Here is a 22,516-nt window from a genome sequence, read left to right on the forward strand (position 1 = left end):
CCTTTAAGGATTTTGGAGAGGAAAAAGGCAAAGGTACATGCACACATGACTTGCAATCCAATCCCCAATTTAAAGTGAGTGATTACTTCTATGTGCATATGTTGAGTCGGTGCTCTCAATTATTAAATGTTCATTTATTATTTTGTGTTTATGATGGGCAAACTTAACGTTATGTTATGTTTATTGAGTGTTTGAGTTGATTGAGGACTGATTGATTGCAGCTGTCTGATATCCATTGTGGGCGTGTTTAATAAAAGTCTCGCTGAGTTCAGTTGTGTGTAGGTGACCTGGGCGCACACTTCTTGATATGGCACGGTGCATGTTGATTGAAAGTAATCTGCCAAAACAACTGTGGACTTATGCAGTCCAGACTACTGCTGTGGAGAGGAACAGATGTTTTAATAAACGCACAAAGCAGACACCAATCCAAGCACTGACAGGCAGACAGCTGAACCTGTCTAGAACGCAGAGGTTTGGGTCGGAGTTTTGCTTAAAAACAAGACAAAAGAAAATTAGATCCAAGGTGTGAAAAGGGTGTTTTCATCGGGTATGACAAAAACAGTCCAGAATACATTGTCTACTTTCCTGACACGAAGAAAGTGCAGAAGTGCAGGGTGGTAAAATTTGTCTCTAAAACAGACTTAGTCCAAAAGTCCAGATCACCATGTCTCACTAGAACATAATCCTGAAGTGAGCCACCAGCCTGGAGTGAGCCGCCACCAACCACAGCCAGTAGAGGTCAAGTGTGAGCCTGAGCCCAGGTGTTACCCTTCGAGAGAGAGAAGGATGCCAGACAGATACACAGATTGTAGAATGTCTAAATATGTGTCTGATGACGAGACTGATCAAGTCCAGAAAGAAAGCAGTGGGGGGTAGATGGGTGTATGCTATTAAAAACAATCTTGATGGATCTGAGAAATACAAGGCCCGATATGTTGCTAAGGGATACAGTCAAAAGATGGGTGTAGATGATGAGGAGACATTTTCTCCTACAGCTAACTTGACTAGTATCAGAGTGCTGATGCAGAAAACAGCAAGAAAATTTGATTTTGCAGCAAATGGATGTAAAAACAGCCTACTTAAATGCACAAATAGACTGTGAGATTTACATGGAACAGCCAGAGGGGTACGAGGTGAAATCTGACACATGAAAAGTTGGTGTGTAAGCTAGAGAGGTCACTGTATGGGCTAAAACAATCAGGCAGGAATTGGAACAAGGTTTTGCATGACTATCTAACCCAAAACAAGTTTGTACAGAACCAGGCTGACCACTGTGTTTACGCAAGGGAAACAGAACATGATAAGGTGATCATGGTTATTTGGATTGATGACCTCATCATTGCAGCAAGTGATGAAAATGCATTGCAGCTTGTGAAAGACATGCTTACAGCAAGGTTCAAAATGAAGGATTTGGGCAAACTCAGATATTTTCTTGGCATTGATTGACAACTGTGTGACAATGTCACAGACAAAGTATGTTGAAAAAATCCTGGAGAGGTTCAACATGCAGGATTGTAAACCTAGATCCACACCGTGTGAACAAAAACTGAACTACGTGGATGATGCAGCACTGATGAATGATGACACAAGATACAGAGAGGCAGTAGGAAGCCTCATCTGTTTGATTGTGTGTACCAGATCTGATTTGAGCTGCATTGTAAGCAAATAGTCAAAGTACTTTACTGAACCTACCGAACAGCAATGGAGTACAGTTAAGCTGTACTGATGTACCTCAAAGGCACAATTAACAAAGAGTTGTGCTACAGGAAAAGTGATGAGAACCTGAGTATACAAGCATACAGTGAAACGGATTGGCCTGCTGATGTCAGTGATAGACAAAGTACATCTGGTTATTGTATGAGCCTAATGAAGGGTGGCACTTTAGTGGCATGGAAAACCAAAAGAAGCCTGTGTGAAAACACTTGGAAATTAGTAAAATCAAAGTGAATTCAACAAAATCCTGAGCTGAATCCTGTATGAGCTCTCAGGTCAATCCAGCAACAGCTTGAGTGAAACCTCATCCATATAAGGACCTGTGTTCCAAAGCCCTGGTCCACTCCTTTGATACGTCACAAAGTGGCTTTGATCTATCAGAGATGACATCAACATTCCACTGAGCTCAGGGCTTGAGGGAGGTCATTGGTTTCCATAGCAACAATAAAGACAATATTGAAGTCCTCATTGACAACTGCATGTAAAATAGGGGTGGGACTTTAACGCGTTAATTACGATTAATTAATTACAAAAAAAAACGCGTCAAAAAAATTAACGCATTTAATCGCAGTTTCCACTCCAGACACACGTTTGTAAGTGCACGAGTTCCTGGTCCACCGATCACACTGATGCACAAGACGCGTCAGAGCTTGGGTCGTTTCTCAATAGCAGGTACGCCAAGGTCGGACTGACGAACTTGGCAGTTCGGACTTAGCAAGTTCGACCTGGTAGTTCAGTCTCTCCAGGACGGGAGGACGCAGGACGGTCATTCTGCAATAGGGACGGCAGCGTACTCGATGACGTCACCATCGCAGCTCGTCTGCCGGTTATCTCCGAAAACTTTGGAGCAAATTTTAAACTACGCGCTATCGTGATGAATCGACCACAGATTTTAAGTTTTAACATCCACTTTCTCACATAAAATAATCTTAAAACCACATTCCGTACTACTAAAACAGTAGTATTTCGAAACTTGTAACTTTACAGTTGTGAGTCCTCTCCTCCGCTATCGTTGCTACGAAATGCATTCTGGGATACGTGGCTGCCCCAAGTCCAAGATAAGAGCGTGGTTTTGGGCAAATTGTGCAAAAATTATACCATTAAACTGCGATTAATTGAGATTGATTAATCACAGAGCCTCTAATTAATTAGATTATTTTTTTAATCGAGTCCCACCCCTAGTATTTATATTTATATTGGATGTGTATTTTATATATAGTCTATGGGAAACTGTCTATCTAATGATTGCAACATCATCTAAAATCATCATTTATCTACAATGATTGAAATTAATGAAATCAATTAAAATTGAAATGAATGATGCTCATGTTTTGTGTTAATGTTTAAATAATGACGGTGGATCTAGTTGAATGTGATAACAATGTGTAGTGGGCAGTGGAATAACTATTGGTTTCCGTTTGTGATGACTGCTGACTGAGATAAGGGATGAGATTAAATAAATCCTGGAATTTAGCCTGGTCTGGAGCAGGCTAGCTCCACAGAATAAATCTCCATGGTAACTTATCCCATAACATATCACACTTTCCACTATCCTGCTTTTGGGCAACCGGATCACGGAAAAGATGAGCCAGGATAACCAACATATCCCGGCTTAATCCCTTATCCTAGTTTTGTGCAACGGGCCCCAGATCAACGCTCAAGTTGAACACAAACACGAACAGCGTCATCGTTGTCTTTTTCGAAGCGTAACAGCACCACACGGAAGCAGCAGCAGCAGGAGAGAGAGAGAGAGAGAGAGAGAGAGAGAGAGAGAGAGAGAGAGAGAGAGAGAGAGAGATCGGCTGGCGCGCCGCTACACGCATTTATGTGCCGCTAATGGTGCTGATTAGGAGCCTCGCTGCAGGTGCGCGACCGGAAGAAGCGGGGACGTTACTGTTAGAATACAGCGGTGGTCGGGCAGACCTAACCTGCCGGTTACATATAAAATGTATCCAACACCTACTCTGCTCTGTCCAGCATTAGTGTTTCATATTTCTATTGAAATATATATTTCATATTTCTATTTCTATTTCTATTGAAATATGCTGCAATGAAAAAAGCACAGGACTAATGGATCACACTGGCATGGACAGACAGACAGACAGACAGACAGACAGACAGGGACAAAGGTCAAAGCTCGAGGTGTTAAAGGAGTATCTCATTGTTCTTTAGCAGTGGGTCCAAGACTTCAACACAGATAAACTGTTGTGTCCGTAGTCACTTGTCTCCATCTAGTGGACAAAATAAGTCATTGCATCCACCTTAAGAAGTAACAACGACCATTCGTCCTACACTTACAAACCATTAAAAAGCAGTGATTTTGACCTCAAATCCAATGGAAATGCAATCAATGGAACCCAACGACTATTGTTAGCAGAAGTAAAGTTTTTTTTTTTTTTTTTTTTTGTTCTATTCCACAAAGGGCCGAGTGGCCGAAGGTTTTCTTTCGAGCCGAGCAGCAGCACAACAGACTTGACTCATTTCATCAGCTGATCCCAGTCTTCAGACAGCTGATTGGTCAGACTGCGTGCTCTTGATTGGTCGGAGGAAAAAACCTGCAGCCACACGGCCCTTTTTGGGAATAGTTTGGACGTGCCTCTGGTAGAATGAAATGCATTCCGTGGCACCTGCCCCCCTTTCTCTCTGTCTTCAGCATTTACTTATTTATTTATTCTTTTCCTCCTTCATTTATTTATTTGTTTGTTTGTTCTTGTAGCTGTTTAAATGATTTGTTCATCCTCATGTCTGGTGATTACAGTTATCCATATATCATTAAGGAATGTTTCACATGCAGTATTTTATGTCTGCCCTTTTCCTGCAGTAGCTTTTTCAATGTTTAAACCTTTTGTTTCTCAAATAAATGAGTTGAAGAAAAGACAGTGCCTTTGTGTTTTTCACTTTTTTGTAACCCTTTCTATGTCAGTCTTGTGTTAACAAGACTTCAAGGGGTGTAGTGTAGAAAAAATATTTATTTAAAACATGACGGTAAACAACAACACAACAACAAATGAGTGAACAATAAAGAGTAATGGCTGTCAAAGTGGATAAGTGGTCTGGTGTAATAGTCAGTACGCTTACGGGAAATTATTATTTTCTCCCTGTCTTCTGCTTTTATGGCTCCAATGTTTCACGGGATCTCTAGCGTTTCTCCATACAGGCCTGTAACAGTCTCTAAACCGCTCACTTGGAGGAGGAGCGCGGCGATGAGGAGGACACACACGCAGCTGGCGGACAACAAGTGCATCCCTGCGACTCTTTCAGATCCTCAGTCTCTTCGCCCGGTTCTTTGTTGGAAGCCCAAGAACGGTCCGAAGCAATCTTCAGTTCACAGTCAAAGTATTTATTGAGGTCACATATAAAGTAATACAGCGCTGGTCTCAGACTGACAGAGCTCCCGCAGGATCTCCCCGCCAGAATGAGCATAGTTGTCAGACAAAAGTTCACATTTATCATGTTCGGGTTTGACCAAACCCTTTACAATAATCAGATATACATTACAGAATATAATTGGTCAGTTCCCAAGGCCTGGGCATACCATATCTTGTTCTGGACATGTGATAAACAACCTGTATGAGGGTGTGTTGTGTGAAGCGCGTATCTAAATGCAAGAGACATCACAAACAGAGGAGACAAGACTGTCAACAACCAGAGTGCCACCTGCCTTTTTGTTATGAGAAGTGGAGAAGTGGCTCTCACCAGTCATGTTATCCTTACGACTCTAGGCTATGAAAGACATTCATGTAGGTTAAAGATCATGGGATGGAAACACATGAGATGACCTTAAAGGGCCTGATCTTTACAGTTTCAGCTTAGTTCCTTCCTTTGTCTCCTCCATGTTTCTGTGGCAGGAAGCTGCTCTTTAGCTTTTCTTGCTTGTGTAGAAAGAGGAACGATCAGCCAGCCTGTGAGGAGCCACGTTCCTCTGACGGTCTTTGATTTGAACTTCAGGACCCAGAACTCCTGCATGGTGAACTGGTCACTGACCAGGTGAGCCTGAGAAGCTCAGTGTGATGCTGCCGTCTGGTGGCTGCAGCAGTCTGTGCTGCTGATGGTTTGTGTGGATTTTCATTGTGATGGTTGACTTTGAAGAGTTGCTGCTGGATGTTGATGTTTGTCTTCTTTCTGTTCATGAAGCTTTATTGAAACAGGAGTCCGTCTCTGCTGGTCTTTAACTGGAACAGCTTCAAATATTCTCACAGCTTCACACCATGTTTTCATTGGTTTGAAGAAAACTGTGTTTAAAGCTCAGTCGCAGGCAGAAATTAGCACATCCAGAGTTTTTGAAGACGCTGATTGATTTTCTCTTCAGTTCCTGAAATGAATCCAGTGTGAACCATCAGAAATAAAGACAGACTTGCTGCAGCGTTAATGTAAATGATTCAAGTATCAATAACGGTCCGATGTGTCAGAGATGGCCAGAACTTTAGAGTCAAACCACTGCCACTGTCCTCCTGGCCTGCTGTCTGGCTCTGACATCATGCAGAACCCTCAGTGGGGGGACAGTGGGCCATCAGAGTTTGTGGTCGGGGACCTCTCACACCTGGTGTAGAAGGTGTTGAGTTCCTCAGCTGCTCTGGAGGACGGGCTGATAGCAGGACCTTTCTTCTTGTAGGCAGTGATGGTCCTGAGTGGGTTCCAGACGGCTGCTGGTTCTGGTCTTGGTGCTTGAATCAGCTCTGAGTTCACTGAGCTGTTTGGTGAAGCAGGGCTTGTGGTTTTGGACCTCATGATGGTTTTGGTTGTGAGGCAGACCTGCTGACAGAAGTCCATATATGTTGTTGTTGTCCAGATTATGGGATGGAAAAGCACTAGCAGCTGAGATTTTCCTCAGATGTGATGAAGTTCTTTTAAAAATGTCAGATTGACAAATTGATCAGAGGCTCATGTTGAAGTCATCGATTGTACGACCAGATGGAAAATGCAGGAACAGCAGGAACAAAGCAGCAACACTCATCCAGTGAAACTTAAAGCCATGAGTGTGTTTGTCGTGGTGCATGCTGGGAAGAGTCCCTGACAATGTCCACTCACACAAACTGCAGTTTATCGTCTCATATGTACTTCAGCATGTTTTTGTTTCCAGACTACAGTAAAAATCAATGATTTTAGTCTCTTCAGAACTAAAAAATGTTCATTGAATTATTGGATTGTTTCGTTTTTCAGTTGTGTTTGATAAAACCAGAGAATAACTTGATTTGATCACAGTAACTAACACTCAGTTAAAGTGATCTCAGGTTTTAAAGCTCACTAAAGACACTTCCTGCAGCCCAGATGAACACACCCTCAGCTGGCAGCGATCTGAGGTCAGCATGTATTTTATCTTTGTTTGCTCATAAAACATGAACTTGATGATAAATGATATCAGTGTCAGTCAGATCTGATTAAAGTTTAACTCTCTCAGGCCTCTCTGGCTGTTTGGACTGTACTTTCATTCTCCCTGGATGTTGTGGAACAGATTGTTTTCTCCGTCTCAGCCTCCAGCTGAAGGTAAAGAATCAACTCTGAAATGTTTTACTCGTTAGCACAAGCTGTCGTTAGCTTAGCTTCAGCACAAACGGCATCGATCTGCAGCTCCGTCCATCGTTTCTCAAAACTCTGAGTTTAACTGTGTACTCTGGACGAAGGAGCTGAAAGCAGCTCCGTTAAAAACATCGGCCATGTTGTGTGGATGTTTGTGAGTGTAAACGCTGGAATAAGAGCAGAAGCAGAGCGAGCTGATCCTCAATAGTTGATGTGGAGACAGCAGGAAGGAGCATTCAGAGGGCTGTGAGGAGCTGAAACCTTTTATTTCTCAATTCAATCTGTAACTGTGTCACTAAATGAGCTGTCAGAGCTCTGAACTCTCCTCCAACAGCAACGAGTGTCGCTGCTTTTTCTCACTTTGTGCTTCAATGTGATCAAGAATCAAATCAAAGATTCCTCTTTTAATATGACCTGAGAGGGCTTGATTGAGACAGGCTTTTATTTTGAAAGGATCTCTCAGTGGTGGAAAGAAACTAGTTTACTCAAGTACTGCAGTTAAGTGCAGTCTAGAAGTACTTGTATTTTCTTTGATTATTTCTACTCCATAAAAATTTGACTTTTACTTCATTTTGTGACTTTTCAAATTAAGACATTAAATTTAAAAAAATGGTCAGTTCGTTAAACTTCCTAAAAGTTGTTAAAACAGTTAAAAGTTGCTCCACGTCAACCAACTCCAACATTAAAGTACTCGTTACCCATCAGTGATACAATAATCCAGTAATCTAACTGTTCAAGGAGCCGTTCTGATGGACTTTGTTCTCACAGGTGAAATCTAATATTTGTTGCTGCCACATTAGTTTGTGTGAAGTGAAGCTTCATTTTTGATCTCAGTTTAATCATCACGCTGCCTCTGTGGACTTTGGCTCCTTATCAAGGTTCAGCATTCAGCTTCATTATCTTTATAGCAGGATTGACCAATGAAATGCAGTTACAGCTCCTCCAAGATTTGACATGAGAATAAAACACTGAAACAGAGCAAAGTTTAGAACAATATCACAAAAGAAATAAAAATTAAAACTAAATTAGATTTACAGGAATATACAGTACATATATATACATACACATGTACACAGATAATCATGTACTGTGTGCAGTATGAGTGTAATATACAAGTTATACTGCAAAACCTGAGACAGTGGGAATGAGGGCAGTGCAAAGGTGATGGTGGTTTTGTGCAAAAGAAGAACAACAGAATAATTCAATGTAAAATCCATGAATGCAGTAAAATGTCAAGAACAATTCTCAATGTGAAACCTGTCGAACGTGTCGAGCTGAGGTCCATCACAATCACCTGGAGACGCTTTGTCACAGTCGGTCCACTTTTACGTCACGACCACTTTGTTAATATCGAGGATCGTTCAGCCGTAAAGAAACTTTCAGTCATGTTGAATTTACTGAATATTCCACAAACTGAAGCTTCCTGTCAGATTCAGTCAGTGTGTGTCAGTGGATGTCAACGGTCGTGCAGGCATCAAGTGTGTGTTCACTTCACTGCAGCTTCATGGCGCCATCTAGTGGACTGATAGAAGTACAGCAGCTCGGCCTCACACTGCTGTCTGACTGCATTCAGCTGACACTGATATGAAAGACGAGATAACAGCCAATCGGAGGAGGAGCAGCTGATATTTGGACAGGAGAAACCATGAAAGGATGAATTCAGCTGATGTGCACATGAATGATTTGTGTTTCCTCTCCAGATCAATGTGTGTGTGAGCTGACGTGAGTTCAGCAGCATGAATCGGTGTGAGGACAGAGAGGAGGGAGTCCGTCCCTCTAAACCTAGACCTGGACCTAAACCCAGCTGTGTGTCCTTCAAGAGTGACCAGTCAATGGATGGCCTTGTTCATTTTAAACAGCAACATGTCTCTGACAGACAGTAAGTTGTTCTCAGTATTAAACTCGTGTTGGACAATTTGACCTGAAATGTCCATATGTCCTCCTCATGTTGTCCACTGCTGATGTTTGTCCTCATTAAATCCAGTCTGACCAGTTGTCCTTCTAATGTTCATGTTGTCCTAGAATGATGATGAAGGTTAGAGCTAGATTAGTGTTAAAGGACATTTGTCCAGTCTGTCCCTAAACAGCACTGACATGTCCACATGTGGACACTGAAAGCTGAGGATAATATGAGGCTTCAGCACAAATCCGGTGGGGACCTTCCAAAGTCTCTTGACCATCAAACTTCCTCTTTGAATGTTGGACTAAAATGCTTCAGTGACCATCGTCTCTAAATAACAGTCAGGATATTTGTGCTGAGTCTCGTGATGCAAACGTTAGAAAACAGACCAACAGAGTCGGTGCTGATGGACTCCACAGTTTAGTTTGTTGTCTGTCAATCACAGTAAAATCTGCTCAGAAATCAGTCCGTTGAGTCCTGCTTTGGTCCAAGATTTGATGGACAAATGAAGGAATGATCCACAGACTGAAATCATTCAGCTTCATGTTTGATTGAACTTTGGTGTGTTGATCCTTTTCTTGTTGATAGCTGCTAGTTTCTCCAGCAGCTTCTGAGTCTGAAGAAGAAAAAGTCAATTTCCATCCCTGGTGGTCTTCCTCTGTGTCTGACAGGATCTATGGGAGACCAGCCTCTGCTGGACCTGGACCTGGACCTGGACCTGGACATGAATCTGAATCTGAACCTGGACCTGGACCTGGACATGAATCTGAATCTGAACCTGGACCTGGACCCAGCTGTGTGTCCTTGAAGAGTGACTGGTCGATGGGTCGCTACATTAATTTTAAAGGAGATCGACCGTTTGCTGCAAAGAGGTAAACTGTTAATGACATTAAAATATCACAGATTCTTGTTTGAACTGTTATTTATCAGAGACGTTTTTTAAAACTTGTTTATTTATTTTCAGCATTGTTCTTCTTCTCATTCGTTTGTATTCTCACATGTGGAAGCTGCCCAGTATAACCAGTCTTCAACTCTTGACTCCAGTTGAACATTTCCTCCACACACACCTTCTGACTGATGACTGCATGAGTATAAAACAGTGACTTGATTGAGGCTAACAGATGCTAACGAAGGCTAACCCTGATTCCACTGAGTTCCTCCATCAAATCAACGTGTTGTGGTTTTCAGTCATGTGACAACACGAACACAAACATGTCAGTGATAACAGCTGGACTGAGATCAGCTGCTGTGAAACACAGAATGAAGCAACACAGAGAGTCTGAGGAAACACACAGTCTGTTTGTGATTGATGCTGCTGATGGATTCACAAAGTCAAGAACAACACTGACGGCGGCATCATGGCGCCTCACATCAGGCTGGAGTTGTGCCTCTGTGAAGACGTCTGATGCAGAGAAGGGTGTTATGGGTAACTAAAGGCTGCAGGAGCTCAGAGAGGAGACAAAGCTCAAATATGTGTTGTGTGTCAAACAAGTGGACAAGAACAAATACATGTTGTCCAAGAATAAAAGAAAGAGCCAGAACAACTTCTATGAGCAACAGCTGCACCTGTTTCCTTCATGTAGTCCAGAGAAGAACGTTCCAGCTTTCATTTGAAACACAGCTGGATGTGAAATCACCCTCAGCTTCGCTTTGATCCAGTATTCTCTGCTTCTCTCTTTGCTTTTCTCATGTTTCACTCACTTTATTGTGACTCACTGCCAATTTGTGCTGGACAGGTAGCATCCAGTTAGCTTGTGTGAGCTGTGTGATGCTGTCCACAGTATTATAGGGGTCAATGAGAACTGGAGGGACTCAACCAGACAAGCTGGTGAACCAACACAGTAAAGTGAAAGTTGCACAGAAATGCAGACTGGACTGTTGATTCACGGTGGGATCAGCAGTACGAGCAACACTTTAATGTCAGTGGAAACCATCTGATTCAATGTTGGAATCAACACTTCAGCTCAAAGGACCTTCAGCTGGTGTTTGTCTCTGTGTGGATGGACATGATGTGAGCTAATTCTTCATGATTCCTCCACAGAGTCCACCAGGAGAGCTCAGAGGTTCCCAGTGGTCAGTCTGCCCAGCAGCATCAAACTCACCTGGACTCCATATTTATGGTCTGTACATGTACAACAGTTGCTTTCACATCTATTCTGTTCACAATAATTTCCACGCTGCACTTTTTAGACCAGTGGACCGTCAGTCTGTCCAACATGGATCTGATGTTTGCTTCCATGATTTCACTTTGTGTCATTCATTTAATCTTCTGTTCCAGCTGCTGGAGGAGAACATTGTCTCTTTTGTGAGGAACGAGCTGAAGAAGATCAAGACGGTTCTGAGTTCAGATGACCCAGAATGCTTAGAGAGTCAGGGGGAGGATGAGGAGCAGAGGAGGAGCAGCAGAGAGGCATTTCTGAAGATCACACAGCACTTCCTGAGGAGAATGAAGGAGGAGGAGCTGGCTGAGCGTCTGCAGAGCAGTAAGAGGATTTTTATAAAGGTTGTGCTGTCCTCACAACACGTGTCTGTGTGCTGCTAGACAGCTAGCGAACCACTTAAGAAAACTCCGTACACAAGGCTTTCTTTTCTTGTTTTTATAAAGCCATCTTGTGGTCAACATGCCAGTTATTGATATGACAACGGTGACAAACATTGACAAACGGTAACTGTAACATACAGAAAAATGCAATTACCATCTATAGTACATGTGGTATCCTAACACAAACATGTAGCTAATACACGTCGGTAACATCGGTATCCGCCAACGGAAACACAATTGACTTTGAAAACTTACTCAAAACACTAATTCATAACATTTATGGCCTCTATATAAGTGCTTTGTACACGCAATACTTACAAAGACGAAAATTTCCCGAGGCTCAAACGCTTTGAAGTCAACACAGCGTACTATGAGGGTTTTTATGATCTTGTTTTTCTGCCGTACCGCTCACCAGTCTCTTGTGAGTGAAAAATACCAAAGATTGTCTATTGATGTGATGAGCACCCACTCTACAGAAACCAAAACGATCCTTTACGAAGGGTGTCTCCCTCTGATAATTTTTAACCATAGCATTTTAACAGATTTCAACCATGAAATTAACTTATTTATTGAAACATTCTGAACTTATTTGTGACCTTATAACTAACTGTTTTTAATGACTTTGATCCAAAGGCATGACAAAGGTTTAACTGCTGGATCAGTGGAACATTCACATTCAATGTCTCAACAGATGGACCAAAATATGTTCAGACAAGGACATTAAATTCTCATTTGAACTTTATCAATCACTTATTGATTTATTTGTTGTGTCTTCATTCAGAACATCTTGCCTCATTTTGTTGGCATCAACTTAAATCTAACCTGAAGGACACGTTCCAGTGTGTGTTTGAGGGGATCGCTAAAGCAGGAAAGCGGACCCTCCTGAATCAGATCTACACAGAGCTCTTCATCACAGAGGGAGGGACTGGACAGGTCAATGATGAACATGAGGTCAGACAGATTGAAACAGCATCCAGGAAACCACACGGACCAGAAACCACAATCAGACAAGAAGACATCTTTAAACCCTCACCTGGACGAAATGAACCAATCAGAACAGTGGTGACAAAGGGAGTGGCTGGCATTGGGAAGACGGTCTTAACACAGAAGTTCACTCTGGACTGGGCTGAAGACAAAGCCCACCAGGACATACAGTTCATGTTTCCATTCACTTTCAGAGAGCTGAATGTGCTGGGAGAGAAAAAGTTCAGCTTGGTGGAACTTGTTCATCACTTCTTTCCTGAAACCAAAGAGGCAGGAATCTGCAGGTTTGAAGAGTTCAGGGTTTTGTTCATCCTTGACGGTCTGGATGAGTGTCGACTTCCTCTGGACTTTCACAACAATAAGACCCTGACTGATGTTACGAAGTCCACCTCAGTGGATGTGCTGCTGACAAACCTCATCAGGAGGAACCTGCTTCCCTCTGCTCGCCTCTGGATAACCACACGACCTGCAGCAGCCAATCAGATCCCTCCTGAGTGTGTTGACATGGTGACAGAGGTCAGAGGGTTCAATGATGAACAGAAGGAGGAGTACTTCAGGAAGAGGTTCAGAGACAAGGAGCAGGCCAACAGAATCATCTCCCACATCAAGACATCACGAAGCCTCCACATCATGTGCCACATCCCGGTCTTCTGCTGGATCACTGCTACAGTTCTGGAGGATGTGATGAAGACCAGAGGGGAAGGAGAGCTGCCAAAGACCCTGACTGAGATGTACATCCACTTCCTGGTGGTTCAGTCCAAAGTGAAGAACATGAAGTATGATGGAGGAGCTGAGTCAGATTCTCAGTGGACTCCAAGGAGCAGAAAGATGATTAAGTCTCTGGGAAAACTGGCTTTTGAGCAGCTGCAGAAAGGAAACCTGATCTTCTACGAATCAGACCTGACAGAGTGTGGCATCGATATCAGAGCGGCCTCAGTGTACTCAGGAGTGTTCACACAGATCTTCAAAGAGGAGAGAGGACTGTACCAGGACAAGGTGTTCTGCTTCGTCCATCTGAGTGTTCAGGAGTTTCTGGCTGCTCTGCGTGTCCACCTGAAATTCAGCAGCTCTGGAGTCAATCTGCTGTCAGAAGAACAAACAACCTCCCGTGAACGTGCAGGGTCTAAACTTGTTGTCCAGTTGGCAAAAGTCTTCAAAGACAGTGAACCTGAACTAACACATCTCCACCAGAGTGCGGTGGACAAGGCCTTACAGAGTCCAAATGGACACCTGGACTTGTTCCTCCGATTCCTCCTGGGTCTTTCACTGCAGACCAATCAGACTCTCCTACGAGGCCTGCTGACACAGACAGGAAGTGGCTCAAAAACCAATCAGGTAACAGTCGGGTACATCAAGAAGAAGATTGAAGAGACACCTTCTGCAGAGCAAAGCATCAATCTGTTCCACTGCCTGAATGAACTGAAGGATCGTTCTCTGGTGGATCAGATCCAACAGTCTCTGAGTTCAGGAAGACTCTCCACAGATGAACTGTCTCCTGCTCAATGGTCAGCTCTGGTCTTCATCTTACTGTCATCAGGAAAAGATCTTGACGTGTTTGACCTGAAGAAATTCTCTGCTTCAGAGGAGGCTCTTCTGAAGCTGCTGCCAGTGGTCAAAGCCTCCAACAAAATTCTGTAAGTAGAATTTAGTCATTAATAAATGTTCTATCTTTTGACAAGACAAAAATGAATAAGTTCCCATTTCTTCACTGTTGTCTCTTCAGGCTGAGTGTTTGTAACCTCTCAGAGAGAAGCTGTGAAGTTCTGTCCTCAGTCCTCAGATCTCAGTCCTCCAGTCTGAGAGAGCTGGACCTGAGTCACAACAACCTGCAGGATTCAGGAGTGAAGCTGCTGTCTGCTGGACTGGAGAGTCCACACTGTGCACTGGAAAATCTCAGGTCAGATCAAGTTACTGTTTGTGTTGACAGATTTAAGTTAGTTCTGTACATTTAGAGATTCATTTAGTTTAAACAGTCTCTCATGTCAGGATTTGAATCTTTCAGTCTGTTTTGTTGATTTTCAGATCTCTGACTGAGATTGATGATTTTGAGTTTGTGAAATGATGATCAGAAATAATTTACCAGCCTGCAGTTGTAGATCATCTTTTCTGTGCATGTCAGAAAAACATGTGTACGTGTTTGAATGTGTGAATTAAAAAAAAATCCCTCAAATTCAAGTTTGCGGATGTGTCATAAAGTTTTGTAGCTGTAGAAATATTTTGTAATTAAAATCTGTGCAGGAATATTTTCCACAATGAGGTTTCACAAAGTGCAGCATGGGTCATTAAACTTGATGAATTGACTATTGATCAGAGTGCTGAGTCATGGGAAACATGAATTCTGAAGGACTATGAGTCAGCAGTTTAAATCCAGTACAGAGGCTGTCTCATGTGAAGCTCAGTGGGATGACAGACAAAACAAATTGGACCAAGCCAGGCTTCCTCTGTGTGAGCTGCCTCAACTAAACATGAACTCCAGGCAGAGATAACGGCATCACGACGGTGGTTATCAGCTTCCTTTGTTAACTCAGGTTTCCTTCATCAGGCTCTGTGCACGTTCCCATGAAAAGAGACGTTTGCTTCATCATTTTACTCTTTGTCACCACAAAAAGGACCAATCATGTCCCCCCTCCTTCAGTCCAGAGGAACAGGTTGTTATAATGGAGAGCTTTGAAGAATGTAAAAAATAAAAGAAGAAAATCAAGACTGTTGCTGCACATAAGACGAGAGAGGAATGCTGGCAGAAAACTGCTGATCCTTTAAATCATTCAGTTCATATATTTGTTTCAGCACTCAGTCACTCTCAGAGCCTCTTGTTTATTTCTATCTGCACATTCGAGAGTCTGAAACTTTAAACTTCATCCAGCAGGTTTAAACATGAGACTCAGGAACTGGATTCAGGTCTGACACTGTCCCCTCATGAAGGACACATGACTGTGTTCTTACAGACGTGAAGACAATGAATCAACATCTACAACATGTTTATGATGGAACAGCAAAGATTTGAAGACGCGCTGAGAAGAGACTCAACATTTTAAAATAAATGTTCTTTTTCTTCTTCTTCTTCAGACTGAGTGGCTGTAACCTCTCAGAGAGAAGCTGTGAAATTCTGTCCTCAGTCCTCAGATCCCAGTCCTCCAGTCTGAGAGAGCTGGACCTGAGTAACAACAACCTGCAGGATTCAGGAGTGAAGCTGCTGTCTGCTGGACTGGAGAGTCCACACTGTGCACTGGAAACTCTCAGGTCAGATCAAGTTACTGTTTGTATTGACAAGCATAGAGGCTGTATCACGTGTAGCTCTGGAGGATGAACTACGATGTAAGTTTGACAAAACAGCTTTCTTTGTTCACTGAAGTTTCCTTCATCAGCCTCTGTGCAGATTCCTGTAAGAAGAGATGTTTGGTTCATTAACACTGTCCCTGCAAATAAGACAAGAGAGACATGCTGACAGAAAGCTACAAGCTGATGATAAATACCAATAAACTCATCAGTTGTTCTATTAGCTGCAGTACCAGCAGTGTCAAATGAAACTGACAGTAAATCAGGACCAAACATAAAACCAGGATCCAAAGTGTTCTCTAGATTCTGTACCTTCATCATTCTTTTAGTGTGTTGAAGATCTGCTGTGTCAGATTTAAAGTGTTAATATGACCTGAAGCAAACAGAGACAAAATGATTGATTACCAGCTAAATGCAAGAAGGTTCCTGTGGCTGAAAACAACATGAAGCATCAGGTTTGTTCTGCTGTGGTCACACGGCTTTGAACGTCTGGCTCAGCAGGTCTGCAGACAGAACGTATTCCCTCAGCTGAGAGTCTGGATCCTCATAGAGAAAACCATCAGAGGAAGAATTAAAGTTCAGTCTGAAACTGTGAACAGAACCTCATCTGGAGCAGGTCAGGTGTGGGCAGGGTTTGTTTTGAGCAGAGAGAGAGGACTCATCAGGGAAGATGGCGACTGCAGGGTCCATCCAATGGCTGGACAGACTGCTGTTGGCAGGTGCTGGTCCAGTCTCAGAGCTGGGTCTGGGTCCAGCTCGCCAGAGAATGAAGCAAAGTGGTGCTTGATGTGTGTGGCCATCAGGAGGGATTGTGATAACCTCAACCACAGACACAACCAGAGCTCCACAGAACACAGCCTCTATGGCTGACTCAAACTGTTCCTCTGAATATATCACACAACTCTGAGCTTTCAGTCAGTGGAACAGCAGCACAGCTGTGTTCTTACAGACATGAGGACAATGAACGGACGCCTGCGTGGACTGAGAGACGCTCAGTGAATTATTTCCTACCAGCTCAGTGAACTTGTAGCTGAAACTTCAGTGTCACTCACAAAGATAGGAAATTTGTGTTTCAGTCTCTCAGACTCTGAAACTTCACTGCTGAAAATATCTGAAGTATATTCAGATTATCTGTTTGCACAAAACCTTTTCAAACATGGAAAATATTTCTACAGCTAAACTTTCATTTGTGAGATTTTTTGAATCAAACTCACACATTCAGATTGGTACATACTATTTTTTCACATTCACACAAAAGACGATGTTCGACTGAAGGCTGTGAAATTATTTCTGAACATCATTTCACAAAAACTCAAAATATCAATGAGCCTCATTTTCTCCCAGATTCATTTTTTATATCATGTGACGTTGGTTTCTGGATGTCTGTTTATTTGTGATTCACTGCTGATTTATTGTCACATCTACAACATGTTTATGATGGAACAGCAAAGATTTGAACACACGCTGAGACGAGACTCAACATTTTAAAATAAATGTTCTTTTTCTTCTTCTTCTTCAGACTGAGTGGCTGTAACCTCTCAGAGAGAAGCTGTGAAGTTCTGTCCTCAATCCTCAAATCTGAGTCTTCCAGTCTGAGAGAGCTGGACCTGAGTAACAACAACCTGCAGGATTCAGGAGTGAAGCTGCTGTCTGCTGGACTGGAGAGTCCACACTGTGCACTGGAAACTCTCAGGTCAGCTCAAGTTCCTGTTTGTGTTGACAGATTTAAGTTAGTTCTGTACATTCAGAGATTCATTTAGTTTAAACAGTCTCTCTCATGTCAGGATTTGAATCTTTTAGTCTACTTTGTTAACTTTCAGATCTCTGACTGAGATTGATGATTTTGAGTTTGTGAAATGATGATCAGAAATAATTTCCCATTCTGCAGTTGTAGATCATCTTTTCTGTGCATGTCAGAAAAATGTGTGCACGTGTGTGAATGTGAGAATTTAGAAAAAAATCCCTCAAATTCACGTTTGCGGACTTGTCATAAAGTTTTGTCGCTGTAGAAATATTTTGCGTATCTGTAATTAAAATCTGTACAGGAATAGTTTCTGCAGCGAGGTTTCACAAAGTGCAGCATGGGTCATTAAATCTGATGAATTTACTATTGATCAGAGTGCTGAGTCATGGAAACATGAATTCTGAAGGACTATGAGTCAGCAGTTTGAGTCCAGCACAGAGGCTGTCTCATGTGAAGCTCAGTGGGATGAAGGACAAAACAAATTGGACCAAGCCAGGCTTCCTTTGTGTGAGCTGCCTCAACTAAACATGAACTCCAGGCAGAGATAACGGCATCACGACGGTGGTTATCAGCTTCCTTTGTTAACTCAGGTTTCCTTCGTCAGGCTCTGTGCACGTTCCCATAAAAAGAGATGTTTGCTTCATCATTTGACTCTTTGTCACCACAAAAAGGACCAATCATGTCCCCCCTCCTTCAGTCCAGAGGAACAGGTTGTTATAATGGAGAGCTTTGGAGAATGTAAAAAATAAAAGAAGAAAATCAAGACTGTTGCTGCACATAAGATGAGAGAGGAATGCTGGCAGAAAACTGCTGATCCTTTAAATCGTTCACTTCATATATTAGTTTCAGCACTCAGTCACTCTCAGAGCCTCCTGTTTATTTCTAACTGCACATTCGAGAGTTTGAAACTTTAAACCTCATCCAGCAGGTTTAAACATGAGACTCAGGAACTGGATTCAGGTCTGACACTGTCCCCTCATGAAGGACACATGACTGTGTTCTTACAGACGTGAAGACAACGAATGAACATCTACAACATGTTTATGATGGAACAGCTAAGATTTTCACACATGCTGAGAAGAGACTCAACATTTTAAAATAAATGTTCTTTTTCTTCTTCTTCTTCAGACTGAGTGGCTGTAACCTCTCAGAGAGAAGCTGTGAAGTTCTGTCCTCAGTCCTCAGATCCCAGTCCTCCAGTCTGAGAGAGCTGGACCTGAGTAACAACAACCTGCAGGATTCAGGAGTGAAGCTGCTGTCTGCTGGACTGGAGAGTCCACACCGTGCACTGGAAACTCTCAGGTCAGATCAAGATACACAAAAAAATAGCTGAAAATATCTGAAGTATATTCAGATTATCTGTTTGCACAAAACCTTTTCAAACATGGAAAAATATTTCTACAGCTAAACTTTCATTTGTGAGATTTTTTAAATCACACTCACACATTCAGATTCGTGCATACTATTTTTTCACATGCAATCAAAAGATGATGTTCGACTGAAGGCTGTGAAATTATTTCTGATCATTTCACAAAAACTCAAAATATCAATGAGCCTCATTTTCTCCCAGATTGTTGTAAAAGCGTTGGCATCTTTCTTTAACCACAGAAGTCCACACATTTGACACATAAATATATTGATTGGCAGATTTTTTCTCTCAATGTTGCTTTTATTAATGAAGTCTGGCTCATTTCTGTTTTGTTGTCATGTGACTTTGATTAGTGGATGTCACTTTATTCCTGATTCAGTCATGATTAATTACCACAAAGGTGTCACTGAGGACCTCAGGAAGTGAAGTGTCGAGTGTGAAGTCGTTGACCTTAAACACAGAAACTGTTGAGAATTATTATGTGTTGTAAATCCTCCCACGTGATGCTGCTCAGCCTAATAGATCTCTGCGTTTTGAGAGCAATGATTTGACGGACACAGCAGGACCCTCAGATGATCTTCCATGTGTGTTGTTCTGTGTGTTTGCAGGCTGTCAGGCTGTCTGATCACAGAGGAAGGCTGTGCTTCTCTGGCCTCAGCTCTGAGATCCAACCCCTCCCATCTGAGAGAGCTGGATCTGAGCTACAATCATCCAGGAGACTCAGGAGTGAAGCTGCTGTCTGCTGGACTGGTTGATCCTCACTGCAGACTGGACACTCTCAGGTATGAAGAGGCTGCTGCAGCCACAGTCAGTCAGTGTGCAAGAGGAGGAAGAGCTGGAAACATGTTGTCTGTCTTTTTGGTTGATGGTGGATGTGAGTGAGACATGAACAATCACACATGTAGGAAACCTTTGTCCTTTGATCACAACAAAAACACTGGTTGAACATGAAAAGGACATATTTGTGTTGGAGGTCTCAAGGAGAACATCTCCAGGAACAAACATGATAATGACCTGTTGGTCATAATTGATGCAGTTTGGACAGATCTCTGCACGGAAAAAGAACTGTCTGTCAGTTTGACAAATGTCCTTTTTGTCCTCAAAAGACATAAAAACAAGCTTCCAATAAGTCCAAAGCAGTTCTATTTATTTCAAACTGCTGGAACATGACAACCACAGGACAGAGCAGGACTTTTGAGATGCTTCATTCAAGTGTTTTCCTCAAAATGTTGGACTGTTCCTTCATCAGTGGAGAACAATTGGACTGAACATGGTCTTCACAGCAAACATGGCTTGTAAATATTTCCATGTGCAGACATCAAGTGGCTCTTCTTGTTCTGGTGAACTTCAGGAAGTTTGACATGAAAAGATTTCCACACAACAGAGTCATGATGACTTGTCTCAGATATTGAATTTATTGACAGTATTCACACTTCTAATGAACACATGAAGCATGGTCACATATGGGACATGACGAGGAGAACCGTGTCCAATAATCAATGATTAAAGCTCTGTTGGTTTGTTCAGTGAAGACAAAGTCAGACTGATTATTGATCATCACAGGTGGGAGAGCGAGAGAGCGATCAATGAGTGAAGCAGCTTAGAATAGAAGTCAGCAACAGATTGAAATGAGGAAATGAGCTGATGAAGGCAGATTTAATGATGAGAGAGAATCAGTGTCGCTGTCAGTGTCTGAGCAGAGCTGAAGAGGTTTAGGGGCAGCAGGGAGAAGCAGGCCGGATCAACATGTTGTGTTTGTGTGTATGAGAGTGATGTAACGTCCATGTTTGCATGCTGAAAGAGGAGGTGCTGCTCTGACCCCCCTCCTCCTTTCAGGGTGGAGCCTGCTGGAGTCCGATGGTTGAGACCAGGTCTGAGGAAGTGTAAGTGTGTCTTTAATTTGACTGATGAAAACAAAGCAGAGCACATTCAGCCATCTTCAAACTGTGACATCACTCATTCACATCTCTGATGTCATCATCAAACTGTCCATCAATCAACAGATGATGGATCAATAACTGCAGCTGTTTTCTTCTTCTTCTCTCCATCAGATTCCTGTGAACTCAAACTGGACACAAACACAGTGAACAGAAGGATCAAACTGTCTGACAACAACAGGACGATGACGTATGTGAAGGAGGATCAGTCATATCCTGATCATCCAGACAGGTTTGACCGGTGGCCTCAGCTTCTGTGTGGAACTGGTCTGACTGGTCGCTGTTACTGGGAGGTCGAGTGTAGAGGAAGAGTTCATGTATCAGTGAGTTGCAGAAGAATCAGAAGGAAAGGAGATAGTAGAAAGTGTTTGTTTGGAGAGAATGATCAGTCCTGGAGACTGGACTGCTCTGATGGTCGTTTCTCTGTCCGTCACAAGAACAGAGAAACATTTATCTCTTCCTCCTCCTCCTCCTCCTCTGTCTCTCACAGAGTAGGAGTGTATGTGGACTGTCCTGCTGGCACTCTGTCCTTCTACAGAGTCTCCTCTGACTCACTGATCCACCTCCACACCTTCAACACCACATTCACTGAACCTCTTTATCCTGGCTTTGGGTTCAGGTCCTGGTCTGGTTCCTCAGTGTCTCTGTGTCCTCTGTAGGAGGGAGAGTCTCCTCCTGTTAGAGAAACACTGCTGAACAGATCAGTTGAGTCTGTGCAGGATCTCATTCACATCAGTCTTTCAGGTTATTGGGATAAATTGATCAATGAACTTTGTTGAAAATGATTGAAAAGATTCCTCATTTACTTTGTGAACTTCTTCCACTTCCAGTCCTTTAAAGATGGAAGCTGTGATCATTAAACTGTGGAAACGCTGTGGACTTGAATCTTCAGCTGTGCGTTGATTTCAATTCTGGATCTTGTTCCAATCAAAGCTGAATGATGCTGTGAGTGTTTGTTGTGTCTCTCAGATCAGGACTAGAGGTCCACTGAAACAGTTTTTTCAGGGCTGATACAGATCATTAGAAATCAATGAGACCGATAACCATTAAAATATCAGATATCATCTTGATTGTTTCACTTCATGTTGTGTTTTCATGGTTCATTTTACTCAACAACATCAAGCTGAACCAAGAATCAAGTGAGCACAAACTAATTCCTGATGGCTGATAACACTTGAACTGTTTGTTGACGTATTAAGACATGAGGAAGGTGACAGCAACCTCCAAGATCCAAGACAAGTGACCACAGCGAGAGCAGCACAGGTTTCCCTCAACACAAGACAACCTGAGGGACGTGGACCTCGTTAGCAGACGTCCACTTCATTCAAACAACTTTATTACCACCAACAAGTCTTCAGTTTGGATCAGTGGAGGTTTTGGTGTCTGATAACATGTCGTGATACTGTTTGTGACTCAAACTTTGATTTGGAGTCAAGTTTCATCTTCGAAAGCAGAAAAACAAGTTTGGAAATCATTGTTAAACAAATCTGTCAAAGACTTTTAGAAAAGCCTTCAAACTTCAACGGTACATGAG

The 22,516-nt window shown here is 42.5% G+C and overlaps 1 protein-coding gene across 1 annotated transcript; it reads left to right on the forward strand.

Moving 5' to 3' along the window:
• The first annotated feature begins 18,013 nt into the window (after positions 1–18,013).
• Positions 18,014–21,641, forward strand: LOC143316321 (stonustoxin subunit alpha-like). The gene is made up of 2 exons (XM_076724210.1): positions 18,014–18,017; positions 21,097–21,641. Exons 1-2 carry the CDS (start codon positions 18,014–18,016, stop codon positions 21,639–21,641), a joined length of 549 nt encoding a protein of 182 aa, XP_076580325.1.
• The last annotated feature ends 875 nt before the right edge of the window (positions 21,642–22,516 follow it).

This window comes from Chaetodon auriga, chromosome 23, assembly GCF_051107435.1.
Source record: "Chaetodon auriga isolate fChaAug3 chromosome 23, fChaAug3.hap1, whole genome shotgun sequence".
Lineage (NCBI taxonomy): Eukaryota > Metazoa > Chordata > Actinopteri > Chaetodontiformes > Chaetodontidae > Chaetodon > Chaetodon auriga.